This window comes from Eurypyga helias, unplaced genomic scaffold, assembly GCF_000690775.1.
Source record: "Eurypyga helias isolate BGI_N326 unplaced genomic scaffold, ASM69077v1 scaffold21404, whole genome shotgun sequence".
Classification (NCBI taxonomy): domain Eukaryota; kingdom Metazoa; phylum Chordata; class Aves; order Eurypygiformes; family Eurypygidae; genus Eurypyga; species Eurypyga helias.
The window spans coordinates 17,963-29,446 of NW_010244751.1; the positions used below are offsets into that span (position 1 = coordinate 17,963).

The 11,484-nt window shown below is 45.4% G+C and overlaps 2 protein-coding genes across 2 annotated transcripts in view; one reads left to right on the plus strand and one right to left on the minus strand.

Moving 5' to 3' along the window:
- Positions 1 to 2,557, plus strand: part of YTHDC1 (YTH domain containing 1) — an 18,773-nt gene extending 16,216 nt beyond the window's left edge. Inside the window, exons 16-17 of the mRNA XM_010149861.1 lie at positions 1,226 to 1,360; positions 2,029 to 2,557. Coding sequence (XP_010148163.1) covers positions 1,226 to 1,360; positions 2,029 to 2,253 — 360 coding nt within the window. The 3' untranslated portion in view covers positions 2,254 to 2,557. The remainder of the gene's footprint in view (positions 1 to 1,225; positions 1,361 to 2,028) is intronic.
- A 3,410-nt stretch (positions 2,558 to 5,967) lies between these two features.
- LOC104508294 (UDP-glucuronosyltransferase 2A1-like) lies at positions 5,968 to 10,840 on the minus strand. The gene is made up of 5 exons (XM_010149862.1): positions 10,685 to 10,840; positions 9,564 to 9,695; positions 8,930 to 9,017; positions 7,957 to 8,176; positions 5,968 to 6,279 (listed from the first exon to the last, which is right to left on the minus strand). Exons 1-5 carry the CDS (start codon positions 10,805 to 10,807, stop codon positions 6,003 to 6,005), a joined length of 840 nt encoding a protein of 279 aa, XP_010148164.1. The 5' UTR covers positions 10,808 to 10,840; the 3' UTR covers positions 5,968 to 6,002.
- Positions 10,841 to 11,484: the final 644 nt, after the last annotated feature.

Genomic DNA, 11,484 nt, shown 5'->3' on the forward strand with positions numbered 1-11,484 from the left:
CAAGAAACTGGACGCTGTGAGGAAATAGCATAACCCTCCTTTAGCCTGCGCAAGAGAGCGTGATGAAATGTTGTTCTGCTAAATACCCGTAGTAATTGGCTTTTTTTCAACCAGTAAATGCATCAGAGGTGGACTTGCTGCAGAGGCTCCTGGAATGGGCTGGCATGCTCTGGTGTTGCGCAGTGGCTTGCATTTGGCTGTGGCAGTGAAGCATGCAGGAAAGCAGCAGAACGTACTGCACACCCGAAGCGAAATAAGCCTTGCTGCCTTGCAGCCTCCAATGAAATGCACTTTTTTCCCAGTCAGATGAGCATATGTGTGAGTGCACGTACCTCCGTACATGGAAGTTAACTGATAGTTCATCTGTACAGCTGTGTCTGCCATCGTGTTAGGAGGAATAGTCATTATAACCAGTTACTCTGGTTATATCTAGTAATTCTGGCCCTGAGGGTCCTGATTTTGGGTAACTTGCATGAGTCTTTTGGCTCTTGTGTACTCTGAATGAGCAAAAGGCTGTGCCAGATGTAGAGATGCTATTACATAGCCTCTTGTTTTTTCTCAGCTGAAACACAACTTTGGTTTGTCATAACTGAAGGAAGTGAACAAAATAGTCCAACTGGGAGGAAAATGTTTTTTCAAAACCGTTGAAAGACCTAAGCCTTCAGAAACCGCCACCTCTTTTTTTTTTTTAATCCCCTTTTCCTCATTCTGCATGCTGAAGAGAACAGCCAAGGGGTGTCTTGTTTAAAATAAACAAAAAAGTCTGCTAGCATTTTCTTGAATAATTTGTCTTGCAGAGTATGTTTGTTGATTTACAGTAGGAATATATTCATAAAGAATGGCACTGAAAAGACTCATTTCTGTAAGAGCTCACTGGTTTAGACAAAATTCACATTCTGTTATGCATAGGTTAAAAAAAAAAAAATCCACCCCATTTGAGCAGCAGTTGATTTATCTACAGTGTCACTTTGAGGCAGATATGGGAAGGTGTGTTAGGGGAGGGTGTTGGCCATACTCCTAAAAACCCAGCAGTAGAGAAGTAGTAAAGCATGCTGCCTGGATGACCCAACCTGCCATTCGGTTAGGAGGCTGTGATCGGATATATTTAGGTGCCAGGTTTTCCATCGGAATGCAAGTAACCTCTACATTTAATTTCCAGCACTCAGCCTTGTGTGCGTTTCTTTGTTTTGAAACTCTCAACAAACGCCCTGTAATTTTCTCGTAGCCACCATATCCAGGTATGGAGCAGCCACCACACCACCCTTACTATCAGCACCATGCACCTCCGCCTCAAGCTCACCCGCCGTACTCAGGACATCATCCCCTATCACATGAAGCAAGATACAGAGACAAACGAGTAGTAAGTGTCCACAGAGATGGAGGAGGATGCGAGGCTGCAGGCCACAGTAGGAATTTGGGGTGCAGGTGTAGCTTAACTTGAGGTTGACTTCGATTAAACTGCATTTTTAAGACCTAGATTAATTTTCCTTGGGGAAAGAGATATTTAGATTGACTAGAGACTTCCAGCATCCTTGAAAAGCCTCTCTTCCCCCAGATTATGTAAAATTGTGCTGTTCTGAGATTAGGTGTGTGCTTATGCTGGCTTCCAGCTGTCTAGTTCTGAAAGTCTTCATGCTGAAGCCCAGTTTCAGTAAGGACATGCCTGTAACCCTGCTTGTGCTCATGCACAGCAAATTATCAGCAGAAAAGTTTGTGGTTTGTCACTTTTTGCAGGCACATCAGGAAATGGGGCAGATTGTTAAATAATTTCTGTTCGCAGCCTTTGAAGGCTGCTTAGCTTTTAGGTCTCTTGCTGGTATCTGGCTTTTGAACCCCGGGTGCTGCCCACAGACATGCTGCTGCCCTGAAGGTGAAAGAAGAAATTTGGGCTTATAGATGCTGGACATAATTTTGGGGTGTTTTTAAATACCGGGCTTTCCCAGGTGTTACGGCCAATCCTATGGGTAAGGGAAGGAAGGGAATTTTAATCTGGGAAAGAAAGTAAACAGAGCTGTTCTTTCATCACAGCACGACTACGACATGAGAGTAGATGACTTTCTTCGCCGCACACAAGCAGTTGTCAGCGGTCGGAGAAGCAGGCCCCGGGAGAGAGACCGAGAGCGGGAACGCGACCGACCTAGAGATACTAGAAGAGACAGAGAACGTGACAGAGGCCGTGATCGGGAAAGGGAGAGAGAGAGGATTTGTGACCGGGACAGAGACAGAGGTGAAAGAGGTAGATACCGAAGATAATCTGTCTGGAACCAGTGCTCACTTGAAACAAAAAAAGCTTGTATTTTTTTGTGTGTTTACAAGTAGTACATTTTATTTTCAACTGTCTACTTAAAGTTCGTTGTGTAGAAGGATTTATAATGACCCTCTCTATTCCAAGCATGCAGTGAACTGTGAACTGGAAAAAAAACCCTCAAATCAGCCAAAAAATAAAATACGCAAAGCTGACACTCAACTTCGCGTTTCTATTGGAGCAGAATGGGAAACAGCTGAGAATGTAGATATTGATTAATTCTCATAAGTGTTCATCTACTTGGTGATTTCATTCTAGGTTTTTGAATACTGATGGATAACTGCCTTTTTTTTTTTTTGCTTTGACATTTTTCTTCCTGTAGTTTCACATGGTTCAGTGGGAGAATGCTGTAATTGAGTATGCAAACACTGAAGTATGATTTTTTTTTTTAAATTTTTGACTGTACGACAGTGTTGAAGCAGCCTTCCCCCCCCCAACATGTTTTTCAGCCCTATCTGTCAAGCCAAGTGTTTTTTCAAGTCTTCAGTGACGAAAGCAATATTAAGAAGATAACTAATTTTTAACCCTTTTTTAAAAAATCTTCGCGTGGTCAGTAACATTTTGGTCCATTCTTTTGTCTAGTCTCCTTCCAATAGGTACACATTGCTTGGAATGTTCACAACCTGCGTGTGTGGAACCAGGAAATATCACTGTATTCTAAGTTGCTACCTTTTTCTTTTTTTCTTTTTTTCTTTTTTTTTACAAAAATAAATTAGTAATTATTGAAACAGTTAAAACTCCAGATCGGGTTTCTTGGTCGTCTAAGTTTGCCAGCTTTGATAGATTCTGGCAGTTCTAGGAAAGTATTTGTGTTCAAAAATGGTTTCAAGATTCTTGCCATCGGCAGAATTGATCCATAGCCTGCCTTTAGGAAAAGGACTGTTGAAATAAAGGGTAATTGCTTTTCTGTTTCCACAGTGAAGTAGTCAACTTGTAGCTCCTGCAGCTAATCGGGGTTACTAAGGCCCTACATGTTCCACTTAAATGGTCTTTGAGCTGTTGAGAGGCTGTCCTTGGCCATAATCACACCTCTCTCTCAGGAGGGTGTCTGGGAGACCCAGGCTCTCCCCACGTCTTTGTAGTGCTTACTGCATCACTGGTTATTTTCTTAAATAGTGAATATTTTCATCTAAATGCCAATGGTAAAACCAAAAAAAAAAGACTCATGTGGAAGCTGTTCAATTTCTCCAACAATTTCCTAGTTCCTGAAACTTCTGAGAGTAGCACTGCCTCAGTGTACTTCTCATAACCTTTCTTCAGCGTCTTCTGTAACAAAGCCAGATGTAGCATGTGCCTTAAATACCTCCAACTCCACAGTCCTGTAGCTGGGTGGATAAACTGCAATCTGAGACTGGCCACAGTGTGGCAGTTGTGGAACCGTGGTTGGTATAGCTCTGACAGTTAATTTGGGCTCTGTATTTTAGTCTGCACAGCTGTAGTAAACATCTGTGTGTGCTAAGCCAAGTGTTTGACCTCTGACATGCAAGTATGTTGGAATTTTTTAAACCCTACAAGAAGCTGACTCTGTATTTGGGTTCCTCAAACCAGTTTATTGTTCACTCTTACCAGTTGGATTAGATCAGTCTATCGAATTTGTGTCTACTTGGAAAACTGCATCACAGGCCACCTTCATTCTTTCTTTCATCTTTCCCTGCTTTCTATACAGAGTCTAGAAAGAGGAGGGGGGCTGGTTGGGTTTTTTACCTTTTAAATTCAGTACTAGATGAGCCACATTTCTCTGACTGCAAAGCACTTTCTCTGTCCAACTTCCCCCAGCTATCCCATGTCCTTGCTAGCCTACCTGACCAGTGTCTTTGTGCAATGCTAGGAGGTTTTCTGGCCTTCTGACAACCAGACTGATGTCTTGGCAAATGTGCTTGCAGAGGCTGGATGAGGGGGGCTGTTAGTGAGCAGTCTTGGTGGAGCTGTGCCTAAGGAGTCAGCTCTGTGAAGAGTCGCAGCAAAACCTTCCTCATCTTGGGCCTGAATGTCATGCTGTTCTACTTTGTGTTCACTCCGCGTATTTCAGCGTGCATGTTCGTGCATTTGATCCTATCGTGACACTGGGAACAGTGTACCAGAATCATAGCATCACAGAATGGTTTGGGTTGGAAAGGATCTTAAAGCCCATCTAGTTCCACCCCCCCTGCCATGGGTAGGGACCCCTTCCACTAGACCAGGTTGCTCCAAGCCTCATCCAGCCTGGCCTTGGACACTTCCAGGGATGGGGCATCCACAGCTTCTCTGGGCAACCTGTCCCAGTGCCTCCCCACCCCCTCCGGGAAGAATTTCTTCCTGATGTCCAATCTAAACCTCCCCACTTTCAATTTAAACCCGTTACCCCTTGTCCTGTCACTACAGGCCCTTGTAAAAAGTCCCTCCCAGCTTCCTTGTAGGCCCCCTACCTGTGACAAGCACTAGTGTTGTTCTGACCCGTCTTTACTTCGGAAACAATTCGCTTGAGCTTTTGTAAGTGTTGTAGTACGAAGAGATTGAAGCAGATGTTGAAACTATTGACAATGCTAAGAAAAAGGTTAATGTAGTATAGGCAACTTTATTACGTAAACAAATACGACATGTTTTCTCAGGCTGTTCTGTTTGAAAACAGTTCTGCTGCATCCAGAATACAGCAAATAACCTGTTAAAATTGGGGCAGGTTCTTTTTCTGAGTAAGCTGGCACAGCAGTGGAGTACCCTTCCCTAGAACAGGAGGCCTGAACTAGCATCACCGTAGGTAGGCTTTCATCAGTAGGTGCACTTTAAATTATTTCAGGAGTGCTGCGTTTACTGCCACTGAGCCAAGAGCAGCAGCATTCTCCCTCCCGAGTTTTCAGGCAAGGCAAGTGCCTATTGCACTATTCTCACGTGGAATGTTACTGCATTGCAAGTTCCACTTCTACACGTTTTTCTGCGTTTATCTGTGTGGCTCAGAGGCTTTTGAGGGTGAAGGTGGGCAAATTCAGCATAGTGGTGGTTTTCACACCCCTGGGGTGTCACAGAACGACAGCCTGTGCGGCAGGACTCCAGACTGAGTGGACAAGAGAAAAAGTTATTGGGGAAAGAGAAAGGGTAATCAGAAAAGTAATTTCTCTGCTGGTTTTAGGACTCTGGTCTCCCCTCTGCCCCCAAGTAGTGCATTTGTAAAAATGTGACGATCTGGGCTTCACCAGCCACTTGCAGCTCCCAATTTTTCATATCTTGGCTGTTCAGGTGGGTGCTTTTTAGGAGCCCGTGATCTTAGCTTCACTGCCCAGTCTGGAAAGAGCTGTTCTGACAGGAGAGGCATTTTGGTTGCGAATCATTGAGGCTGGGTGACGTTGTAGGAGATGACAGAGTTAAGGAGACTGGTTACAGGTGGAGGGACCCACACAGTACCATCCATGGGAAGGCTGAGCTTACGAAATGCACCAGAATGAATCTGAAAAGGTAGAGCAGCAGTTACCACTCTAGGGACTGTGTGTGATCAGCTAACAGGGTCCCAAGGGATAAAGCAACTGTAATTCAACCTTATTTAGTCCAGAAGGAATTTGCTGGCTAAGCAAGCAGCTCTGCCCCACAACAGCTTTTTAGCGTGACCCAGATCAATGTGGTGCTCAGCTTAAAGAATATCCTAATTATTTTATTCACCAATAAATGTGCATGAGTACCTTGCTGAATCAGCCTAGGAGAAGAGAAAGTGCGGATGGGAACGGGAAGTCTATTCTTTCTTCCTCTTTGCAACCCTGCCGCATCTCCGACAGCAACACAAGCAGCACTTGACAAGAATGAAGATGGCAGTGGCTGTACAGGTGAACAGGAAGGCCAGAACATCCAGGCAGTGGTACTGGTACCAGGTGAGGTGGTGAGCAGCTGGTCTCAAGTGCTTTGCTCCTTTGTGACGCATGACAAATTCAATCCAGAAGACTGCTCTGTCCAGAGGCTTCACTGGCTGGTCGTGGTGTATCTTGGATAATCTTAGAGCATTTTCCTTATAGCTGGGGGAAAAAAAGAAGAAACCAAGGAGATAGGTCATTGATTCCTGAAACAACCCATTCAGCAACTGTCTGTCGTCTTGAGGAAGGTTGACAGCCCTGCTTTTACTTTCATCAGTGTTATTTTAAATATATTTGAAACTGGCCCAATTCACTCCCATCTGCATAAAGTTGGGTTATAAATGGTAATAAAGAAAGCCAGTCTTTTTCAAAGCAAAGTTACTAAAAATTATTCCAGATATTTCTTTAAAAATACCAACCTGGAAACATTTGCTGCATAGAATCCTAGAATTGTTTGGGTTGTGAGGGACCTTAAAGCCCATCCAGTTCCAACCCCCCTGCCGTGGGCAGGGACACCTTCCACTAGACCAGGTTGCTCCAAGCCTCATCCAGCCTGGCCTTGGACACTTCCAGGGATGGGGCATCCACAGCTTCTCTGGGCAACCTGTCCCAGTGCCTCCCCACCCTCTCCGGGAAGAACTTCTTCCTGATACCTCATCTAAACCTCCCCACTTTCAATTTAAACCCATTGCCCCTTGTCCTGTCACTACAGGCCCTTGTAAAAAGCCCCCCCCAGCTTCCTTGTAGTCCCTTCAGGCACTGGAAGGCTGCAATAAGGTCTCCCCAGAGCCTTCTCTTCTCCAGGCTGAACAGCGTGTGCTGTTGCAGCATAATACAATGTGCTGGGTTTGGCTGGGACAGAGTTAATTACTTCACAGTAGCTGGTTTGGGGCTGTGTTTTGGGTTTGTGCTGAGAACAGCGTTGATAACAGGCATGTTCTCATTACGGCTGAGCAGTGCCAACACAGAATCGGGGTCTTTTCTGCTCCTCACACCACCCCACCTGCGAGTGGACTGGGAGGCACAAGAAGTTGATAGTGGACACAGCCATGACAGCCGACCCCAAATGGCCAAAGGGATATTCCAGACTGCATGATGTCACGGTCGGCGATAAAACTGGGGAGGAGGTTGGTGGGAGTGCTGCACACACCAGATTTCATCCAGGTCTTTGGATCCCTGGTTGTCATGCATGTTGTAGATCACCTCCTCCATGGCTAATTCCCTCAGATACTGGATACTTCCATTAGTGTTGGTCTGTTTGCTTCCAGAATTTAGAAGTTCTTCCTTGAAGGGATACTTGACCTTCACGCTTGGCAGGAGTCACTGCCACAGAGTGAAAACTCCTGCCTTTTTTCAATCCCTTTGTCAATGGCCTTAGCCTTGGCAAAGGATCCCAGCTGCCGGGCTTCCTTACCCTCTAATTCATGACTGATATTTACAGTAACCAAAGGATATTGGTAATTCAGGGGTAGGCAAAAGAATTACTGTGGCTACAGACAGAGTTAACATAATACAGCTGGAATTGTCACCCAGAGCCTCCAGAGGATTTACACTAGCAGAGAACAGGAAGAGAGCAGAAAACTGGAAGAGACCAGAAAACTCAGGAGCTGCTCTGGGCCTTCCAAGAACTATTTTTCTCAAAGGGATTATAAAATGTAGTATAAGGAAAATCAAATTCCTAATCTCTCCTTTCTGAGAAGTGAAAGATGGTTTTCTTCTAAAACCCAAACTCCAGGTGCTCAGTAGTTTTGGTTCCCAGAAGAGCCAGCAGAATTTCTCACAGCAGCGGCCCAGGACTTCAGTAACCTCACCCTACTGCAAGGCAAGAACAGAACTCACGTGGAATTGTTAATGACTGTATTCAGCGCATCGAGTAGGTCCTGCGTCTTCAGCGTACTGTAATCCAGCTCCACTGCAGCTCCCTTTGCCCTCATGTGAGCAACGTTGTCGTGCTGGTCGGCAAACATGGGAATCCCAACCATCGGGATCCCATGGTAGATAGCTTCATAGATCCCATTGGTCCCTCCGTGGGTGATAAAGGCCTTCGTCAAGGGATGGCCTGGAAGAGCGAGGGAGAGGTACGTGTAACAGCAGCTGTGGCAGACTACCCTCGCTTGGACAGGAGCACTGCAGACTCCCCAGGCGAATGCACTGCTGGAGAAGGGAACAGCCTTGAGCTCTGGGTCAGCAGCAGAGCTTGCACGCTTAGTTTTCCCACAGTTACATGTATTTTAATGCTGTGTATCAATCAGCGTGTTCCTCCAGACTACCCCAGAGTTAGTTCAGCCCTTCTGCTGTTGTACAGTTCTAGTTTTCATGTGGTCTTATGTTCACAGCATCCCACTGCTGCAGCCTTACTTAGGTCGAGCATTTTGAAGAGTGAGCCCTGGAGATTAACTGCAGAGGCCAAACTGTGCTCCAGAGCACGTCCACTTTGATTGATATTTACTCCTGTCTACACGTGGTTCTTAGCCCTTCCAGACAGTTACCACTGAGCTAAGACAGAGGCTTTTGCTTTAGAGATCCACCTTTGTAGCTAAGCTCAAGCTGCTGCCTTCTTGAGCCACTGCTCCCTACTCCCTTCACAGCCTGGCCGTGTATTCCATGGACTTTGCACAGCCATTCACCTGCAAGTCAAAAGCAGGCTGGGAAATTAAGCTTCCAAGATCAAACCCCTGCTGCCTAAGCTGCAAAACTAATTGTAGCCACAAGTGTTACATAGTTCTTTTGCCAGAATAAACCATTTTAGTGGAAAAACAAAGGAAACAGGTTTTCCAAGGGCACAATGCATCCCAGATAGTATCAGTCTCACCGAGCAGGTCATTTTGGGGTATCCAGTCATAAATCCTGGTGTTGGAGCCCAGAGTTTCTGGTTTTTTTCCTTTGTATCGCCAGAGGACCTTGAACAAAGGAAGAATAAGATAAACACAGTGCATGTAACTTGCCCTTCTCTATTATTGCATGTAGTGTAGGGCTTTATCTCAAACCCATGTACCTTTTCCCAGTAATTTAAATAGCTTTGGCTCCAGTTTAGCTCTTTCATTAGGTATTATGTGCTTCTTATATAAATTGCATAGTGGGATTTTTGTATTTTGGCCTGTGGACACACCTCCAGGTCATCTGGTTTAGAGAAGGGAAGATGTAGATGCCCTATCCCTGGAAGTGTTCGAGGCCAGGCTGGACGAGGCTTGGAGCAACCTGGTCTAGTGGAAGGTGTCCGTGCCCATGGCAGGGGGGTTGGAACTAGATGATCTTTAAGGTCCCTTCCAACCCAAACCATTCTATGATTCCATGAAATGCCAGAACCCCATGAGGTGACTCGGCCATCTGCCTCTCTGCAGAGATGCAGGTAAAACCCAGGCCAGTCCAAACATAAAAGGCTCTCTGAAGGCAACAGGAGTGACAGAAAACAAGGCAGGTTGGTTTAGACTCGAAAGGAAACTCACCTTTTGTGGAAGCTGGCTGAGGGCTTTGGCAATCATGTTACTTTTTTCATCAGTTAGGTTGTAGACCATCGACCCGAGAGAGAATACCACGATGCCATGTTCCCCTGAGCTCTGAACAAATTCTTCCATTTCCTAGGAGAGGCAGAAAACATGCTAAGAGTAATTGTGCACTGCAGATCACACAGATTGGGTGAACAGGAACCTTTCTGGCTTATCGAGGAGATGATCGTGCTGTGTGAACACCTCCGCTGAAACAAGGGCATTCCAAAGGCGGACCTGGCCCTGTGCAAAACATTTGCTCCCCAAGAAGGAGCAGGACAGGTTGAGACAGGTGACAGAAGCTTTTGTCTTCTTTGAAAGCAATTCAAGCAGTTTCAAGACATAATTCTTCTAGAGCACAAGCAAAAAAAAAGAGGGCCGTACCCTGTGACACTCCCTGGCATTGTCATGGTTCTGGATTTTACCGGGGCAAGTGCTTTGCATTTCATAGCTCTGCAGGAAGGGACGGTGATGCAAACTGGTTTTCAGCATCCTGATCAGAGATTCATTGAGTCACTGCTGTCCCTTCGGTAGTCAGCCAGTTCTCTTCTTTCTTGCCATACGGCACATGGCGCTAAACAGATTTTCTGCAGATGAGACCAGTAGGTCTTCCTGTTCTTTCTTTTAGTTAGTGTCATGTGAAATGGAGCAATAGCATCCAAAAGACAATGGTTATCCATTTCCCCTGCTACAGGGGAATGGGAAGGGAGTCAGAAGGTTTCTTTTAGTAAAAAACTTGCACTGCAAACACCCTGCCTTCTCTAAGGCACCTACAGGAGTGATAAACTAGACTAGAAGATGTTGTAATGCCATCATCAGTATCTGGGAGTTTCAATTTCCACCTGCATATTGCCCGTCGCAGCAGAGCGTAGGCTGGACAAGGTGGGTATTTCACCCCCTTTAAGATGTCTTACACCAAGCAACAATAGAAAAAGCGTTCATGGCTCATCTCTTTCTGCAAGTCTTGACTCCGTTTTGTTTAAAGAATTTGTCCTGTCACAGTGCCTTTTTGCATCAGTTATTTCAGCGTTACCATGGGCTGCAAGTCTGCACCTTAGAATGGAATCTTTCTCACCTATTACCTTTGGTAACGGCTTTGCAGGCTGGCAGTGAAGTCCTCCAACGAACTCGAAGTTGGGCAGGAAAGGGCGTGGGAATTCAAAATCCCAGTATGTTCTGATTAACCATATCTCTGCTTTCCCCATCGTCTCGCACAGGGTTGTGGGCCTTCCTATGGACAAGGTACAAGGGTTTACAACGCGCACGGGAGCGGTCTTGTTTGCCGTAGATTGCGAAATAGGAGCCTTACCTTGTCTTGTGGCACTCCCAGTCAGTGTAGTCTATCAAATCATGCATGAAATGAAAACACGGACAAATGCACACCTATTCCTTGCCCTGTCCTGTGTTTGGCCTTGGCAGGATGCCACAAACAAGACAATACGATATTTAAAAGGATTTTAAACTTTCAGGATGAATTTAGAGCTGTACAAATGTGGGAAGCATTTAGTTTCTGTGGTAAAGAAACACAATTCTTGCACTGCTGAAAGACTTCATTACCTGTGCTTGTAATAAAAATGTGCTTTGGGGAAGAGAACAGGCACAGAAAATCTAGTTCCAAATAATAAATTCATCACGAAGTGATGATCACCAGTCAGGGAGGGAAGTTGTTAAACAAGGTTCTGTGATATTTTTCAAGTGGTGACTCAGTCAGTGGCTGCTCAGACTGCAGCAAAAAACAGGTACAGCCACCCCTAGTTCTCTTGGGGACTGGGTCAGCTCCTTAGCACACATATTGGGAAAATCTGACAAAATCCATAGATGCTTTGAATGTCACTTTAGGCAAAATCCAACGTCTCTAAAAGTCCCTCTATAGAAAAAAAAA